The sequence below is a fragment of the Gymnoscopelus microlampas genome (assembly GCF_963454915.1).
Source record: "Gymnoscopelus microlampas genome assembly, chromosome: 20".
NCBI lineage: Eukaryota > Metazoa > Chordata > Actinopteri > Myctophiformes > Myctophidae > Gymnoscopelus > Gymnoscopelus microlampas.
The window spans coordinates 18,934,324-18,954,613 of record NC_139957.1 but is presented as its reverse complement, the minus strand read 5'-3'; the positions used below and the strand labels follow the sequence as shown (position 1 = coordinate 18,954,613).

At 40.8% G+C, this 20,290-nt stretch overlaps 1 protein-coding gene across 1 annotated transcript; it reads right to left on the bottom strand.

Moving 5' to 3' along the window:
- Positions 1-4,755: 4,755 nt before the first annotated feature.
- Positions 4,756-11,002, bottom strand: fbxo30a (F-box protein 30a). Its single transcript, XM_084044434.1, has 3 exons — positions 10,832-11,002; positions 7,815-9,891; positions 4,756-7,613 (listed from the first exon to the last, which is right to left on the bottom strand). The coding sequence occupies exons 2-3, from the start codon at positions 9,831-9,833 to the stop codon at positions 7,410-7,412; spliced, it is 2,223 nt and encodes a 740-aa protein (XP_083900560.1). The 5' UTR covers positions 9,834-9,891; positions 10,832-11,002; the 3' UTR covers positions 4,756-7,409.
- Between the last annotated feature and the right edge of the window lie 9,288 nt (positions 11,003-20,290).

The following is a 20,290-nucleotide window of genomic DNA, read 5'->3' as shown; positions in this document are numbered from 1 at the left end:
AATCTAAAATAATTGCTCCATTGATAATTAAAAATATGCTCCTCGTTGAATTACATTGTATGCTGAAACAGCTCTCAAAGTCACTCTTTTAGCACAAACAAATGCAAATAAAGTTGATTCAGACAATATAAATCATCACCAAACCCAGTACCATTTGTTTTTTAAATAAAAATGCTAACATCCTGTTGATTTTGTTTCAAATAGTAAAATCAGCAGGAAGTTGACATTTGTTTGGGTTCGTTTGTGTTCGTTTATGTGCTAAAAGCGTGACTTTGAGAGCTGTTTTACCGTACAATGTCAATGAGGAGCATATTTTGAGTGATCAATTTCTATTCAATGGAGCAATTATTTTAGATTTCTTGTTCACCTTTGGAGTTACATCATGGCAAGGTAACTACACAACCCAAACCTCTACCAAAGCGGTCTTGTCCTTTAATAACCAAAATCCAAAAGGCTGGAGTGCTCCCAGTGAGCTTCATGGTGGGAGAGAGGACGAGAGTAAAGTCCAGCCACCTGTTTTATAGAGGACAATCCAGGTGGGCCAGATCTCCACTGATGACACACTCCCCCCTCCAATCATTCTGAAACACAGACACCAAGTTAGTAACCATGACAACCACACCAGTTACCCTGACAATCCCCAGGGTTGTCACAAGAATTAAATATAAAAATAGATAGCTGTGCTGTGAACAATTTAGGCTGACAAGAACAAAGTATTATGGCATTGTATAGCTTTCTTTTTTTTAAACAACAGGACTGTATGGCCTTTTGTTTAAACTACTACAGTATTGTTCATTTTTTATTACACAGTTGATTTCTTATACTATTGTGTCAATGTAGGAACTGAATTAATAACTAGCTAAACTCCTTTTTGCATCAACTCCTCCAAGGAACAGGCCATATGATGTAGTTGGCAGGGCTTTATTGAAGAAAAGGTGTAATTAAAAACAAACAATTAGACAAATAATCATACATTGATGATGATAATGAAGTGCACATTAGCATTCACACTGATTTACATTTCAACCTTAAAGTCACATCAGACAATGAGCATGAAGCTGTCACTTTTACAAACTGTAATAAAAGTTATCCTTGCCTGGGCTTACCTCTGTGCTGGAGGCTGACGACAGGGGAACAGGTTCTCCTGAGAGCAAGAAGCTGCGATGGAGAGATGAGTGAATGACATGGTCCAAGGAGTCTCAGATTTATTAAAGCAGTTAAACCTCATTGCACAATTATCCAGTGGTGTAAAGTAACTAAGTACATGTACTCAAGTACTGTACAGTACAATTTTGAGGCATTTTCACTTTACTGGAGTATTTCCAATTTTCAATACTTTTACTTCTACTCTATTACATCTCAGAGGCAAATATTGTACTTTTACTCAACAAAATTAATTTGAAAACTTTAGTAACTAGTTACTTTGGAGATATTATATTATATATTATATTATAAAACATACTTTAACCACTTTAGCCCTATTTTGTACCTAGGCTATTTGAAAATAGCCGATCTACAAGTGAGCTTGTAGATCTGCTATTTTCAAACATTAATACTTTTACTTTTGGTACTTTAAGCATCAAGTAACCTTTTGAACACAGGCCTTTTGCTTGTAAACAGAGACTTTTTATATTGTGGTATTGCTACTTTTACTTAAGTAAAATATCTGAGTACTTTGTCCACCACTGCAGTTATCTTATTTGTACAGGTGTGTAGGTGTGTGTGACTCACCATGAGAGCCAGACTCCACAGCAGTGGCGAGGAGGGGGAGCTCCTGGTTGATCAGTTCTGCAGGATTACGGGATGCAGCCAACGCGTACTTGAACACAGAGGAAGAAAAATATCTTGTACAGATCCATTTCTACAAGCAGTTGGACACTGGAGAACATGTCACCACCACCCTCTCAGCAGTGCATACAACCAGCCTACATCGTGTGAGGGAGGGGGGGGGGGGGGGGGTACCAGCTAATCCATTTACCCCAGCTAAGTTAGTTAACATTGCTACTACTAGCGATTTTTTTGTTTTCGACACATTCCTGAGCACAGACTCAGACAAATTGGTTGGATGCATGGCGCATATAATAGGCTATTATCGCATTGTAGATTAGTAGGCGATAATTCCAATATTCACTATACATTCCTCATGTTTAAGCCTAACTGAATTATATATTTATGAACTTGCATATAAATTGTATATATTTTTGGACGACTTGTGCATTTAATTTGTCGGCAATACTTTGCCACGCTTTCTCCCTGGATCCATTAATTGCGGCCATGTTTCCTTTCTTGCTTATTATACATTTTACTTCCTCGTATGATTCCGGGGAGACATCAAATTTCTCTTTTGGGTCTTGAGTCGAACCAATTACTCCCGCGGAGACATCAAATTTCTCTTTTGGGCCTTGAGTCTTGGGACTCTAGGCCCAAAAGAGAAATTTGATGTCTATGCGGGAGTAATTGGTTCAACTCAAGACTCTTTTGGGTCTTGAGTCTTGGGACTCAAGACTGAAATCCTGGAAAACAAATCCTGGAAATGGCAAATCAGCATGTGTCTGTCTCCCTGGGGTCTAGTGCTGTAATAGGGATAGGCTCCTGTGTTCTTGGCTGTTGCTGACAATAAGCCCACTTGTAAAGTGTTATCATTGTTTTTGTTGTCATGTTGATGTTGCACAGTACTGCCACACTACCACACTTGATATTCACTACTTATACCTATATGAGCAGTGACAAAAAAAATATTCTTGATCTTTGAATGAACTCATGAGTTCCTACTATTTTGAGTAAGCCCAATTTTGCCTTTAAATTTATGTAGGTGAAAGGTCAGCCAGGATTTTGCTGGTCAACCTTCTGCTTGAGTGTCATGATGTTATTCTGTCTCTGCAGAGTTACTAATACCCCCCCCCCCCTCCCCCCATACCCCTAGGGTTTCAGAACATTAGCATTATCACCTGAACCCTCAAAGCTGAAAACATTATTACTGGCCCCAAGGATAAGTAAACACCACTGCAGGCACTTAAAATCTCAACTTTCCATCTTCGGAGCAGATGTCCCTGCTATCCGCTCTCATCTAGGTTCTAGGCTGATCTGAGATCACTGGAAGGCTCTAGGTGAGGGGAAGGTCACATACATTTTAAATTAAGCACCATTATTATGTTCAGGACAATGAGTTGTGATTGTTTTTATTATGTATACATCTTCTTAAAGGTAGGGTAAGTGCTTTTCTTTTGTTAAAATAAGTGTTAAATAGCTTTATATTCTGATAGTACTCATTGCTATAGAGTGTTTGTTCAGTAACATGAGTCTCCATGTCTCTCCAGCTCTTTATTAAACAGAAAATGCTTTTTCAGGTCAGGATACCAATTTTATCCAATCGGGACAGAGAACTCAGTGAGGATACAGATTCAACGAGTGAAATTGGAAGTGGTGACACAAAGAAATGAGCAGACAAAATTGGAACTGGAACACTATAAAAATGAAGCTGATAAATAGGTACTCTCTCCTGATTGGCTGAAATGGTGTCACCCACCTGAACATTTATTTTCTGTTTATTAAAGAGCTGGAGAAACACAACAACACTGAACAAACACTCTATAGCAGTGATTACTATCAAAATATAATGCTTTAACTTTTTAATAAAACCTTTTTGATGTAACCAAAAAATATCACTTACCCTACCTGTAAGGTTTGTGCGTAATGACACTTATCTAAAAGTCATCTTTGAACAGAGAGTACAAGGAGTGGAGCAGTCCGAATGTCAGACATAGCCTATTTAAACCTAGTGGTATGTCCCAGCCACCCCCAACCAAGCCCCCGCCATTTGAATCTCCTGGCTTCAGACACAGTTTCCGTCTTACATCCCAAATGTAATTGAGTAAAAGTACAGAAGTATTGGTATCAAAATGTACTTGTACCAAAAGTAGCACTCATGCAGAAAGTCCCGTTTTACAAAGTTTTCAAATAATAGTGGAGTAAAAGTACAATATTTGCCTCTGTAATGTAGTGAAGTATAAGTAAGAAATTTGGAAATACTCCAGTAAAAAAATACCTCAATTGTACTTAAAGGTAGGGTAAGTGATTTAAGTGTTAAATAGCTCTATATTCTGATAGTACTCATTGCTATAGTGTTTGTTCAGTAAAAGGAGTCTGCTTGTCTCTCCAGCTCTTTATAAAACAGAAAATGCATTTTCGTTTCAGTTTCATATCCAATTTTATGTAATCAAGATCAGGATATAGATTAATTAATTAATTAATTAAGTAAAATTGGAAGTGATGACACTAAGAAATGAGCAGGCAGAATTGGAGCACTATAAAAATGAAGCTTAAAAATGGGTACTTTCTCCTGATTGGCTGAGATTTTGACACCTGTATTTTCTGTTTATTAAAGAGCTGGAGAGACGGGGAGACTCCTGTTACTGAACAAACACTCTATAGCAATGATTACTATCAGAATATAGGGCTTTAACCTTTTAACAAAATACTTTTTGTTTTAACCTAAATATATCACTTACCCTACCTTTAAGTACAGTACTTGAGTAAATGTAGCTACTACTTACTGCACTTTACACCGCTGGTGAAATTTGTCAACTCAGATAGTGTAGATAGCAGGCAATGTATTACAGCACTTTGACGCCATCTAGTTGGAAAAAGAGGAATAGGTTGGCTACTTCTTATGCGTTCAACTGAGCAAATGATGAGCAGTCTGAATGAAAATACTTTGGACAGCAGTACCACGGTTGCGTCATTAAGAAAATTAAAGAAAAACAAAACTTTTAATGCTCAAGGAAATTATGATACACTTGAGGAGCCTGTAAACACAATCCATGAAATTAACAGTTTTACAGTTGAAAAACTGTTTTTGACTGATGTAGATTTGCTGTGAGCCCAAACACACCCAGACATTTCTTTCCTGATTAGGTTGACATTAAAAACACATCTCAAAGTAAAAACCAAAAAAACATTACTGCCCCAAAAAAAACGAACAGCAACTGAAGGAGCAGTGATCTCTTTTTCTGTCAAATGTTGTTGGTGCATTAGTAGGTAGTATGCCTTCTATTCACATTTACTGGCATACATTTTTTCATGTGCAATACATAAAATGTACATTTGTCATTCAAAATGCCAAAAATATAAATGTTTGCCTTTGAAGGACAGTGTACATTGAGAATAATGAACTGAACATGTGCGAATGGGACACTTATGGTACTAGTAGAAAAAAAGGTGACAAATGTCATGAAAACGTACCAACCCTGTGAATTAAGGCTGAGCAAAAAAATAAAAGAGGGAAAAAACTGCAATTTGTCACTCACATGCAAAACAAAATAATGGAGAAAAATCCCTGCTACTTGAGCAAAAACAACCCTCACTACATTTCTTACAGTACATAGCATCATGTGCAAAAGAAAAAATCTGAAATTCTACAGCCTAGACAATATTACATATACAGGCATGTCAATCCAAATAAGAGTACCAGTAAAAGTAAAAACTAAACAAAACAAAATGTAAAGCAAACACATGAGAATTGGGTTTCAACAACAAAGTGTTTAGGCTGTACAGCAAACTCCTTCAAAATATGCACACACAAAACAATGTTTCAATGTTTCCTCGTTAACTATTGGCTATTTTTCAGTGCTATTTTAACTTACTTTCCAAACAGTATAGCAGAGCTATTCTTCACATAAGGGGGAGAAGAAAAAAAACAACCCTACATTTCTTAGACCTTCTTTTTCCATCTCACCAAATAATGGTTAAATTAACAGTAAACTGCTAAACTTAGTGTTGACTGAGACCAAGACAGCTTACTTTCACAACACATTCAATTTAACAGTTAAGTTAGCGTGAGCTCCATTACTCAAATGGGACTATGATGAATAGCCATCAACTCTTCCAGACGTGGAAGTCATTGTTAATCCAACACTGCAATACACACAATTAGGCTATAATACTGAGTGGTATCCCAGTCAGTCCCTAGTCTCCATGATAATAAAGTAGCTGGTGTCTTCATTGTGTAGCTCTCAGTGATTCTGTAATGCTAAATTTATACTACAACAAAGTATAAATCAGGCTTAAGGCTACAGGCCGAAGGCCAACACTTCGTGATGCAGCTTCACACTACAACCCTGAGACACCAAGAACATTTGTACACATTGGTTATGTAGCGCCAAGAGAATGACCATGAGAAGTAACTGAAAATGAATGATCCTTATCAGAGGGAAGCCTGTGCCCCTTCTATTTCTTCACACCTGGCCTGCAGGATTTTATGAATGATTACATTATAGGGCAGGGAAAAATATGTTTTTTCCCCACCAGCAACGGAGGCAAACTTCATCTGGCACTTAAGCTATTTTGCCAAACAGCCGAATAAAAACAAACTAACAATAATAATGGCTGGTTAGCTGCCAAAGTGGTAGGTTGAGTAGGCAAACTCACAACAACCACGGCCAAAATTTACCAGCATTTGGCTAATGGCTGGGGTGATATCTCATCCTGTCCAATGTGCCAGCACATTTGTCAGAACTTAGAACACAGTTAAGGAAGAAGACCCATCAGCTAAAATCACACTGATCACACAAAACAATGAATTCAGAGTCAACTGCTGGGTCACAAAGCTCCTCAATATCCAAATAGCAAACACGGTGATGACATGCTGGTTAGGAGATTAACTGCTACATTGTTCAGCTGCTTAAAATAGCATGCCCTGTGCACATTTGATGTTTGGTCAATATCTAAAAATGATGAATTATTAGTGAGAACTATGAGATCTAAGCAAAGTAACGCTGGTCACACTCTAGGTGTCAGGATAAGATATAAAACCGTGCAAGATAAGATAGCAGTATTTGTTCCAGCAGGAAGCAGTTTAGAAATCTCACTGAGATATTCAGAACCCCCTCATGACTAGAAATCAAGTGTTCATCATACGTTAAGGCTCTACTCTCATTGCCAACACAGCACAATACTAACTTCTTAATATAAAAATAAAAATTCTACATTGAAACATCTTATTATATACACATCACTGGCATATGCAAAATTAAAATCTTCAGTACATTGGTATTCGTTTATCAAATCACAGAGGCGGCATTGAATCTAATCAAGCTCTCTCTTTGAGTGGAAGATACCAGGCTTACACTTGAATTGGCTCTTTACGGTCCTGAACTGCACCATCTTGTCCTGCAGGGCTTCCAAACACAGTAATATGTAATTTCCATGATGACATATTTGAAATATCTTCTTCACTCCAATATTAACCGTCTGAACTTGTGATGCAAGGAGTGATAGTTTATGACAACAAACGACTTGTACATGAATTGTGAGGCTGTAAATTTGTATTATTTGTAAACAGTGGAGTAAAATAATAGTATTTGGAGTTATGGGTGAGTAAAGGTAGTTCCAAAAAAATATTCTGTATCTGCTCAAGCTACTGGCTTGAGGACTGAGCGTAAACATCTTCCCTCTTTAGTGAGCTCTCTGGTGAAACACATGCAAGGCAAAGGGATAGCCTCCTCCCGACGTGTGATTGTGTTGAACTTGCACTTCTTGAGGTGGTCGGCCATGCTGGCAATGTTGGCAAACTTCCACTCGTTCACTGTACCAAAGGCTGTGCTGAATCGCCACACCTGATTGGCAAACAGGAGGATAAATGTATTACTTCTCACTTGCACTATTTAAATAGACAAATACATTTTTTGGAACAGACATGTACTTCTACACAATGGTGCGTCAGTCAAAATGGGGAATTGTGAATCCAAATAAACAAATCAACCCTTTGCAAAATGCCTGGTAAACTGGAAAGAAATGAACAATGACTAAATACTAACCTTTTCTTTTATCTGCCAAGAATGTGTTCCATCAGCGCATCGTTTCTTCTCCCAGAGCAGGACAACCATGCCACGCATCTGTAATAGGCTGGCACACACGTCTCTCATGGTTCGGGACACTCTAGACAGTTGGCACAGGCTAAAGCCATCCAGGAAGCTTGCTACATGCTGCAACAACTCAAACGGAAGACTGGTGAGGTGGTCACACTGGGAGCCAAAGCGGCAGGTGTTTCTGGGGAAACTGCCCCCATTTTTCAAGGGCAGATTGGGCTGCACTCCGAACGAACCAAGGTGCCTGTCGTGGATGATTCTTGAACCCTGCACGGATGGGCAGAATCGTCTTTGGGAGTAGGTGCAGCCGTAGTAAGCCAGGGGGCAGCGGTGCTCCATCCAGCCGTTCAGCCCAGCATGGATATCCCCATGGACATTTTTGAAATGAGAGGAGAACTCATCCCGCCGGAACAGCTGGCCACACACAAAGGTGAACATGGAACGCTGCTTGGTTTGGTATCGGGCTACACACTCAAGGACCAGATCCAACCTGAGCGTGTGGAAGGGGCTCGGGTTGGAAAGCTGCGGGCTGGCATGATCGCAGGCCGAGGCTGAAGCGATGTCTCCAACCATGGTGTTGGTTGCGAGAATGGCAGAGGGAAAAGAGAATGTCTGAGTACCAAAGTCAATGTGGTAACCATCTACAAACCTGCTGTCTGAGATTCCTCGGCCGCCCGGAGAGTCCCCCAAGCAAAACAGCAATGCGGCCGTGATGAGATCAATGCCGTGGAGCCCCATTGGGTCGTCTGCAACCTCCAAATCAGAAGTGTCTACTGACTTGTCCTCCATCTTTGCCCGAAACAGGTAACCATCAGACACCAGTGCTCGTCTGCCATTGAATGTAAACACGCCCATTCCTCTTAGCACCTCAACATTATGCAGCTTACGTTCCAAGCACCTGTATTCAATAGGCAGATGTTGAAACAGATTGTTTCGTACGTGAAGATCAGGCAGCAAGAACGGCATCTGAGGTGGAAGTGGTGCTGGTTGGGGTCCGTGGGGTTCCGGTGCCACAGCAGGGATGGAATGATAAGGCACCTCTGGCCTGACATAGTGGTTGTCATCAATTGAGTCATTGTCATCGATTGACTCGTTGTCATCCGGCTCTTCAACATACAACTCAACAAAATCACTCTCTTCTACCCAGCCAATGTTATTTTCTTCCCCAACCACACAATCCACCCCGCCTACAGCCCCAAGCTCACAGTCCGAATCAGAGTCACTCTCCTTCATGTCTACATTTTTCAAATCCTCAACAGCGTAATCACTGTGCCCATTTTCTCCATTGTGAAGCGTCCCATTCTTATCAGTCTTTTCACCTTTCAAGTTTCCAATGATTGCATCAACATCCCTGGAATTGGTGAGGATGTCTAAGGCAGCGGCCAGGCTTCTACTAGTTTCTACTGATGCCTTGTACAGCTCATTGTAGGGTTCCTCTTCCATGTCCACTGTTCCATTCCCAAGTATCGCCTCTGATGCTATACTTGACGCTACAGCCATTTTGTCACTTTCACCTTTCACTTTCTTCTCACCGTTCTTGGACACATTTGTTATCACTTTCAGGGATTCCAGTAGCATCCTCTGGTCCTGCAAGGCCAATGCCATATCAAGCTGCTCCACCTCATCAAAGTCTTTGCTCAAGTTCTCGTAGGACTTGCGGTCGGCATAGCTCACGGGCCAGCGGTTCCACTCCATTGTGCAACACACCACGCTCGCTGGGCATGTTCCAAGGTGCTCTGCCATCTTGACGCGAGCGATGGTGAACGGGCACCCAAAACCAGTGTTTAGGCAAGGCACCCTTTCATAAGGACACAGCAGACGATGTTCTTCTATTTTGCATGCGTGAAAAACAGCCCCGCAGACAAGGTGGCAGCCGATGAGGTCACAGGAAACACCCAACTCTGGTCTGACCATGCATCTTCTATTGATGCACTTGAGGCAATGAGTGTGTAGGTCCTCCATTGTCATGTGGTTACTCCAAAGCGAAGAGGTGCCTTTATAGGAAGAAGGGGTGAGGTTGTCAACCCTGAAACAAAACAAAACAAGACACTTGTTTCACAAAGTTTCTGAAATAACACTAGAAACCTTGTCAACAACCAACATATCCATGCTGTAAGTCAAAGCAGCAGACACAGACAATGATGGAATAAGCCTCGGAATAATGCATGTATGTGCATGTTACAATCACATTATCCTATGGACACACCTGTGACAGCCTTACCACACGTGAAACACGTGAAGACAAATCATTTTGTAAGGTAGCTCCTGAACTTGTCTCTGACAGTGTTATGTTTACCAAATCTTAAATGTCCCGTGACATTTCACAAGACCGCTCTTGAGTTACATGGTCACAACAGTTCCCCAAAGACCTCAGGGTACACTTGACCCCTCACCTTTGGCTCAGCGCAGGAGCTGTCCATTCATGGCATTTGGTGACAAGTCTGACAACAAAACCTAAAGAATGTGAACAAGCTATGCAGACTAATGGTCACGACAAAAGCAAGGGGATAAAGAGTTATGTTTTTTTTACTAAGCTAAAAAGGTACCGAACGCTTATGTCTGATTAGTATGATGAAATAAAAGTATTAACTTAAAAAACCCACAACGGTGTTGCAAGTCACAACAACACACCACCACAGTACACACAGCACAGCCATTGTTCCAAGTCACTGCCAACAGTCTAAGCAGCTAATTACGCAAGGTTGGCTGGCAAACTAACTGCTGTAAACAAAAACACAAGCCAGCCAACACTTCTATGACTTATCAATGTAACTTGGTCGGTTTGATATCTACAACTTACTTTACAGTTCAGTTGCATTACTAAATAAGCTAGCCTGATGTTGCAAAAAAACTTTTGTCACACAAAGCACAACAACATCAACAACATGGCCAGCTGGCTAACGCTGGATAGCAGCTACCTTGGCTAAGTTCTCCCCGGGGTAGCTTCTAGAAATGTGCTTACTTACCCGAATAAAGCGCTCCAACGCGTTTTGCCTTTGTCTTCACGTTATGCCAATTCACTCCTCAACTATAATGAAAAATGTTTAGCTGTAAATACGGTGATATGCAGTAGTAATAATGTGTTCAAGTCTTGCTTTATGTAGGCTACTAGCGGCTATCGTTGGGCTAAGTTAGACCTTTACTGTTCCGGCCGTTTGTGTGGCTGGCTACAAGTGTGGGGCAGCGTTGCCAGGTCTTGTGAGAGAAATAAGCAGCGAGGTTTAGGAAAACAAGCCCAAAAGAAGCAACTTTGGCCACTAGGCCCTCATTGGAAACAAGTCCGCAAGGACTTTTATGAACGGACCTGTTAGACAAAGTATTTTAAATGTAAATGTGTTGTTTTACATTATTTTGCCTAATAAAATATTCAATCAAAACATGATCACATTAAACATGGGCTATTTGAAAATAGCCGATCAGCAAGCTCACAGCACGTCGCGACGCGACGCGTTGTGAGCTTGTAGATCTGCTATTTTCAAAAACTCTTGCAATAAAATGTGGAATATTTGTAATGTTTTTGAAACATTCTAACAACACAAATGCTCCCTGCCACAAAACATTTTCATGAAAATATTTGAGAACCACTGGTTTAAATAAAAATTCCAAGTACACTTTAGAAACAATCCCAAAAACCCGCAACCCGCAACTATCAATATTTTCAAGCGCAACTTTACAGAAAAACAAGCCCAAAGTCACTTATAATAAGCGGACATGGCAACACTAAGTGTGGGGCGCTAGAGTAGCGCGTCACCAGGCCAGAGACCAGTAAGGTTTGGCCTGGCGACATGGGACCTATGAGCACACCGTAAATAGACAAGTCTGGGGAATACCCTAAAGTATATTTCATAATGTCATCATCATCACTGCATGCAATGTATTCAAAATCTAGAAAATCAAGTGTCTTTTTTATAAATGACCAAACTCAGGGACAGCAAAGATCTTTATTAAGTTTTGTTGCTTTCTTACAAAACATGAAAATAGATTTTGACAGATAGAGGAAAAAAAGTTTTTAAGATTTTCATAAAGCACATCTCCTTTCACAAAATCCTTCAAGTATTTCCATACTGAGGTTTTATTTACACCCTAGCTAATCTGTGTGTGTGTGTGTGTGTGTGTGTGTGTGTGTGTGTGTGTGTGTGTGTGTGTGTGTGTGTGTGTGTGTGTGTGTGTGTGTGTGTGTGTGTGCAAGTGTGTGATGGGGGAGGTAAAGAGAGGGAGGCAGAGGAACAGTGTGTCAGTAGTGTACATGTGTCGTGTGTGTGGTCGTCTGTCCGTTTGCCAGTTCACTGGGGCTACTAGTTCACGAGGCCACCTCTGAGATGTGGTGAATGTTGGACAGGGTGAGCTGTGCTTCTTGTGCAGGGTAGGAGCGTCTGGAGCGAAGCCATAACCTCCCAAACACCCCTGTGACCAGCAGCAGGACAACCAGAAGCCCTCCAAGAACAAAGGTCTCCACAGGGGGCACACCTCCAGCATCTGCCAAGAGAAAGGAGATAATCGTAGCACATTCTTCATATGAATTACAGTATATGTTGAATCACGTTTAAAAGGAGTGAAAGTATAAAACAAATACATTAATCTAAAAAGAAGATCAGATTAGTGAGGATCACAGTTTTATGGAAAATGAAATAAAATACCATCTTTGAAATAACTTGTAAAATAAGTAAAAAGTCATGTAAAATGTTACTATTTGTCCTGTATATGGATTACATTACAGAAGTGTATACTGTTCATAGTTATTTACACAAAAAAGCAATTTATAAAAGTTTCAAATTACAAAATAAACACTGTGTCTTAATATTATGTGTTCATGATCAGCCTGTCCAAATTAAAGAGAAAAAAAGACAAGCCACTGCCATTGTTGGAAACATACTCAGACCGGGTTGGTCCATTTCTGACATAACCCGTCTGATAGGTCCATAAGACACTGTATGGGACAAAGGGATGTCTCTCCGTGTCCTCCCCAAGGGATCTTCACCAGAGCAGTTCTGTTGTGGGAAAGAGTTGTGTTGTCAGGCATATGAGTGACAGAAACACAGAGGCATCAACAGCCTCATTGTCATGTTTCAAGTCGTCAACACAGCCTCATTGTCAAATGGTGTGTCAGACTTTTGTTTATTCATCAAGGACGAGAAGACCATTCGGGCTTAGAATCTAGTCAACTTAGGTCGGGTGCCACACTAGGATACAGCTGGAAAACAATTCTCGACTCCTTGGTCTATTTTAAGACATCAGCTGTATATAGGCTAACTTGTCTGAACTGGCCTCTGACTACCTGTCTGAGGAATGGGCACAACATGAACTCAACTCACAGGCTGGCAGAATCCTGGTGTATTGTGGCAGATTTGGACATTGCAGTGGAGGAAGACATCAGTATAAGAGCTACCCACAAACTTGAACATTTGTATCCTGAACATGGCCTCTGGACCCTGGCCGTTCTTCAACACTGTCAGTGTCTGTTCACTTGATAGCACTGGGCAGCTGAGACAGACAGACAGACAGACAGACAGACAGACAGAGAGACAGACAGACAGACAGACAGACAGACAGACAGACAGACAGACAGACAGACAGACAGACAGACAGAAATCAGTCAGAAAGGCCTGGCAGTACAGGAGACAGAATGTTATAAGGAACAGTCAGTACATATTTTCAAAGGGTGCACATTGAAAGGGAAAATGTTGTATTTTCATTATAAGAATTGCATCCCTTCACTCTGATTAACTGCAAAGCTAACAAAACAATGTAAACATTATTTTAAGTGCGACCGAGACAGCATAAGACAGATCGCTTTGAGGATCACCCCCATTGCATGGCATTGTGAAATCCTTGTGCATTTCATTGCCTTGCTGTTGTTAACAGTACAATATACTGCCTGGTTGTCAAGGGCATGCACAGCTGTTGAACAGAAACGCATATGGCCTCAAACGGGGAGGGGGCAGGGTCATATGACCTGGCCCAAAGAGTTGTTGTCTGGACTGCTCTCTAAGCAACTAATTCTCTTATTTTGGATTTCAACAGTGTTCTCCTAGGTGGAGTAAAGGGTGATTTATACTAAGTTGAACGCTGGTGTCCGAAAATAGCCAATCTACTGTACAAACTAACAATGTGTCCCAGCACAACACATTGTGGCTTGTAGATCTTCTATTTTTGGTACGCTGCACGCAAATCAGGCATGCCAACTTGCAAGTATTTTTATTTAACAGGAAGCCAGAGCATGGTGATACAAGCACAAACATCTTTCAAGTATTTCAAGTATACTGTAACTTGTAACTTGTATGGTCAAGAGTAAACACTTGAGTCTTGACTTTATCAGCTGTGATACCAGGGATAAAATAGGGATGTGGTTACTATTGACACTGATGGATTTCCAGTGTTCTTCTATCTTGTGAGAATACAATTAAACATGTTTCAATTATATTATTTGAAAAATGTGTTTATGTGGTATGACTTTTGAATTCGGCTCCTAATAAAGCAAAAAGAAAAGAAAAAGAAAAGATAAATACAGCTGGTTTTATTCAAGCTGTCTTAGGACAGACCTGTCCCTGATGAAGGTGTACTGGATGTTGCTGTATGGGTCACTGGTTGGTGTCGCCCAACATCTTTCCATACGCAGCATCAAATGAGCCGGTATCTAAAGCCACAGAGACAGCCAGGGAGTCAGGAATATATCTGATGCAATCGTCCATAATGCAAAACTGACAGTCATTCAAGTCACACAAGGTAAATATCTTTCCATAGCGGGTCAACAACACACATTCACAGCCAGTAAACAACAGTTGCATGGGGGGTTGGGGGGGTTCTTGGTATCTGCAGTGGCACATTTGGGAACATAACAAGCTTAACATGTTTGCTGGAGGGGAGGGAAGCAAGAGTGATGTGAAGAAACACAGAGGCTAGGATCTGTTTTGGAAGGAACGGCCTGTTCAAAGAATATGAGCACGAGACCAATAAATCTCTGATTGATAACAACGTCGAGCTGCGGAACAGCACTCAAATTACTGTCTGGTCGTGACTACAGAGTTTCATTTCCAGCTGGGCCTGGAACCTCTTACAACACCACACATTGCTTAACATAGACTAGCAGCAACATGCCTAACCTAGTTACCTAGGTTAGGTTAGGCATGTTAACCTAGTCCAGAAATAGCTGTGAATAGTTTAAAAAAGATAAAATCATCTAATGTTTTCCACCTGTGCTTTAACCACTTTCAACCTTTTTGGGAATGTCATTACAGGTGAAACCTTTAAAAAAATGTAAAAGAATTCCAGAGTTCGCAAAGCGTGCTGATCAGCTATTTTTGCTATGCGTTGTACAATGAAGTATATAGGGCATAAGTGATTAAGTGGAAGTATTTATGGGATTAATGTAATATGGGCATTCCATCCATTGTGCATGTAAATTGTATTCTACTGATGTAATTATAATTCTTAGTAACATTTCTTCTTTGGTCATTAAACACATTAGATGTGTGATTTTAATATTAATATTCATACACCATAATTAATTCTAACATTAACAAATACATTTGTGCAAGAAATGTTAGGATGTGCCCCGGGTTATGCTAAAATAAAATAAATCCAATTTTGTTTTTTTAGTAAAGTATTATTTACTGCATATTTGTTATTAGGAGAAAATATAAAATGAACTACGCCATAACTTATACATATTTATGGTTAGTAAATATGTCAGTAGATCTCGAGTCTACTTAAAGTTCCTGTATATTTGTTGCACACAATTAAGTTTAACAATCCCAAATAAATGTTAACAGTAACAAAATATTGGTTCAAAGGTTATTTCCAAAGCCAATTCTATGTTACTGCTGTCTAGAAAGAGAGGGAGTTACATGCATAAGCTAGATTCAAATGAATTGGCTTTAGTAGCAGAATGCCACAGTAATATTTCCACATAGTTTCCACATTGAGCAGTGGTTCTCAAATTGGGTCCAGGAACCTTGAGGGATTTCCAAATGGACCCTTACAGGTCTGTAACTGTCAGAGTTATGAGGTCCTTGAAATTAAAAACCCCCTTTCAGTCCATGCTAATTACCATAAAAACGTTCACAAAGATGTTGTCCTCCAGGGTAAGTGAGGGCACGGTAGTCCATCTGTCCTCGAAGTCCTCATCTTTGAACAGCAACATTGATACTGAGAAGTTCCCATCCTCTGTGTTCAGAGTGATTGTTCTGCAGAAAGAAGGTTTAAGATTCACATTTTAATATAAAAAACAAAACCAATATCGAACCATAAAACCAGCGTTTCCCAAACATAGGGTTGCGACCTCTTTCGGGTCATGGACCCATATCTATTGGTCGTGGATATATCCAATTTTCTTTTTCACCTTTGATACAATTCATTTTCTTTCTGTTCTGAGTTTGTTGATCTGGTATTTTCACTATTTTTGAAATAGAGCTGAAGTGATTCATTCATAACGTATTTTTGTAAGTTTGGGTCCTTTGCAAAACTGGGTCTCAAGCTGGAAAAGGTTGGGATCCCCTGATCTAGACACAGATAACAGAAAAAAAAGAAGAGTGTTTACTATTCATTGCTTTACCTGACATCCACTCGAATCATATTCTCTCCATTAGGCTGTTGGACCATGTAGTTGATTGGATAACGGCACACAAAGGTGATGTTGATGTAGTTTCTGGTAACAATGTCTGTATCATTATTGCGTATGGTGTTTATGAACTTGATGTGTGTGTCATCTGAGGTCTGAAGAGAACAAAAGAAGCAGAAATTTAGTCGGAATGTTGATCCACCCGTCTATGTTTTAAACAACGAGATTTGTTCTTTTTGACATTGATGCTGGGGCATTGACCATTTTCAGTCTCACTGTATGCTGAACAAACATAAAATAAAGCAAAGATAAAGTAGAAAGACAGAAGTACTTCACATGCAGTGCAAGCAGTGCAAATAGTGCAATATGATAGAGTAGAGTCTACTCAGTAGACTATATATTACTCTCACATTATGTACAGTACATGGAATATTCAACTATGCACTTTAAAGGACCATGGCATATAATATGGCTGCAGTGAGGTGGTATAAAGTGTCGTAGGAAGGCAAATGAACACACATAACATGATAAGGGCTACGGCATCCTCCAGCCACAGTCACCACGTTAAAAGTAACAGGAGAAATGTCATGGCACCTGCAGAACCACGAGTGGTCAGTGGTACACTCATGCTTCTTCAAGCTTCAATAAAAACACACCAATCTTGGCATAGCTCTTTACCAAGCCATAACTTTAACAGTAATAATCCCTTCACACACTGTAAATGTGAATGATACAGTTTCAATGCTCAGTTGCAGGGCAGTGACGTAGTTGAAACCATAAAATGCAGACTGGTTGAAAAGGTTGTGTCCAAGTTGTGTCTGGGCCCCTGTTGAGCTGAAATGGAGTATGGGCCCCGTGGTCACTGAGTAGGATGAATTGCCCCCCTCCCGTGCCCCTAACGGTCCAGACACCTTTTACTACCTCTTGGTAAATATGCAACCCCCCACTATGACCACTATAGACTGGTTTTCTACAGCGAAAGGACATGTCTGCATTACTTCTCAAGAGAACCCCACTGACACTTGCACTTATTACAAGATAATACCAAGCCTTGATGTTTCACGGATGCAAAAACATTAGAGGGGACATGACCAAAGAACAATGTCACATTTATTAGGAAATGGATGACCTGTAAACCACAGTTATCAGTAATCTATTTTTCCGAGACTGGGTTTAAAAGCTTTTAAGTTCAAGGTGAAAAGGGGATTGGCAGCTATGGCATTCCTCTCTTTTAACAACAGCATCTAATACAAAGCAGGCTTACTTTCTTCAACCGCTATGCAAAAAGTCTTATAAAACTACAGAGATGTGTGTGCGTGTGTGCGTGTGTGCGCGTGCGTGTGTGCGTGTGTGCGTGTGTGCGTGTGTGCGTGTGTGCGTGTGTGTGTGTGTGTGTGTGCGTGTGTGCGGGGCTATGGAGAAGGCGGGGGCGGGGTCCTACCACTTCAAAGCTGTGTTAACCTTTTACTTGCTTAACAAGAACATGCCCCCTATATGCTTTCTCAGCGAGGCCTTCAATGGCACTCGTGTCCTGAAGTGCGGATTTATACCTTGCCAATGTTAGAATTGTCCTCGGTGCAGTGTGCAGCCATTCTGTGTGAGTGTTTGGAGGGAAATAATAAGGCAAGACAGCGAGGTTGGCCAGAGAATTATGGCCCTTCCATTCACCAATCTAAACACACGGTCATCATTTCCAAATAAATCCTGAAAATGTAGAGTTGCAGGGCCCTTTCAGCTACCACTTGTTGCTCTGAATGACATTCTGGTCTTATGGGGGAAAGGAACAACGCTACCCTTCTCTGTATAAACATATGCCACTTCCCCCCTCCTTTTTGCCTTCCTTTCTCTCAGAGTTTGTGCCTTTCTCTGTCCACCTTATTATGCCTGGTATGAGCTAATTCCAAAGTAGCAATCTGGACACAGGGGCCCACAGTCTGCACTTGCGTCATAAAAGGGGGGAAAAGTCTCTTTTCTGGTCTACGGTTATTTTTAGTGTTATGTAAAGAGCAATTACCTCACCCAATTAGCTCCTTTTCTACCACTACAAAGGTCCAGACGGTGGCCAGTTCCCATAACAACCGTCGACATCATAAAATAGATAATTTATTATGATGGCTATTTTATTTTGTCAATAATGGGGGTATCAACTGTAAATTTCCTTCATATTATGAACGTAATGCTGGCACATTTTCCTTTTGTCAAATGTGACAAGAGCACCTGCACAGTTTGATTAGTATTAGTCTATAGCGTGCAATGCCTAATTCATGCTCCGAAGTACGGCTTAAATCTTCAATCTTCAAAGAAATACACAAAGAAACGTCTAGGTAAAGTGTTGAAGACATACCATGATAGTTCCACAGTCGGAGAGGTTTGTCTTAATGCTGAAAATGTAATCATCTCCGCTCTCAACACCACGGCACTCCGGATCATTTAAATGCAAGTCCCAAACCTAGGTAAAGAAGCAAACAATAAACACATATTTGCACTTGAGATAAACACAATTAGCCTAGATATGACAGACATGATTATGCAAAGTCAACAGTGTTGAATAGAGTTGTACTGGTGCTCACTCACTTACATGAACTGGAGGCACTTTGTTGAGGAAAAAGCTACTAGGAATTACAACCTCCATATGATCGTTAGTACAAATAACAGTGTCATTGAGCTCTAGAAGAAAGGAGAAAGAGGTTTATAGAGAAACAGTTTATACCTCACTTACAGTAGGCACAATATTCACTTTATCTCATATAAAAACATTGTTAGTTAGCCTGGTTTGTACCAGATGGGCAGTTTTGATTACATTAGGTCGATTCATACAGCATCAGTACCATTGACAGTCACACAAGCGCGAAATAAAGAATAATAATTTAGCTCTGAAAGTACAAAAAATTATCCTTATTTTTTACATTTGCAGAGGAAAATTAACAGTCTGAATTTCACTGTATATGTGGCATATAATTATACATGTTTTTGCTGCAGGTTTTCATAACTTCCTCACAGACACAAATGTGCACCATGACACGTGTAAGTTCAATCCATCCATTCTTTATGAAACATACCTCAGGGCCAACACAAGGACATATCTGACCCCTTGACAGATGTGCAGCACAAGCAGTTTCCCAACCTCAGGTGAATAGCTTACCCTGCTCCTCAGGCTCCAGATAGACAGCAGACGCGCCCATCCTCACGGTGAGCAGGAACCACACAAATACCAATCTCACAGGTGGCATCTTCCAAGGAGTTTCTATTTGGTGTCTCTTCAGCGCAAACACTTAACTCGCTCTACACCCGTTTTGGCCCTTTCCCCCCTGAATGTGTGAATCTTCTGGGACTTCTTCGCCCACAGCTAGCTGTCACCACCGCAAGATGTAGTACACCCCTTCTCCTCTTACTCCAGCCCTCGAGAAACTGTTCGAATGGACTGGGGAGCCTCCCTCCAGCCTTAAAACACCAGTCTGAATGATGTCCCTGACCAACAATGAGATTCCGCACATGAATAGGGGGATCCGAGGGGAGTCCAAGGTAACACGCATCCAACTCCCCTATTGCGGTGATGCCCCCTTTAGTAAACATCTTACAACTTTTTCTTACTATGAGGAGCAACAAGAAGTCTGGTAACCATGCAAAGAGGAACAACTGGGGATGGTTCCCTTTTGTTGTCTACATCTTTTGTCTGTGTGATTTTAAAGGGCACGGCAAAATCTTTACTAGTGCGGGAATCCCAGTCAGTCAGACGGAAGGCCATTATGAGTCAAGGGCAGTTCACTGACACTGCCAAACGCCACGTTTGTGTGTGTGTGTGTGTGTGTGTGTGTGCACGTGTGTATGGGGGTGGAAGAGACAATAAAATACATCAAGATTAAACAGT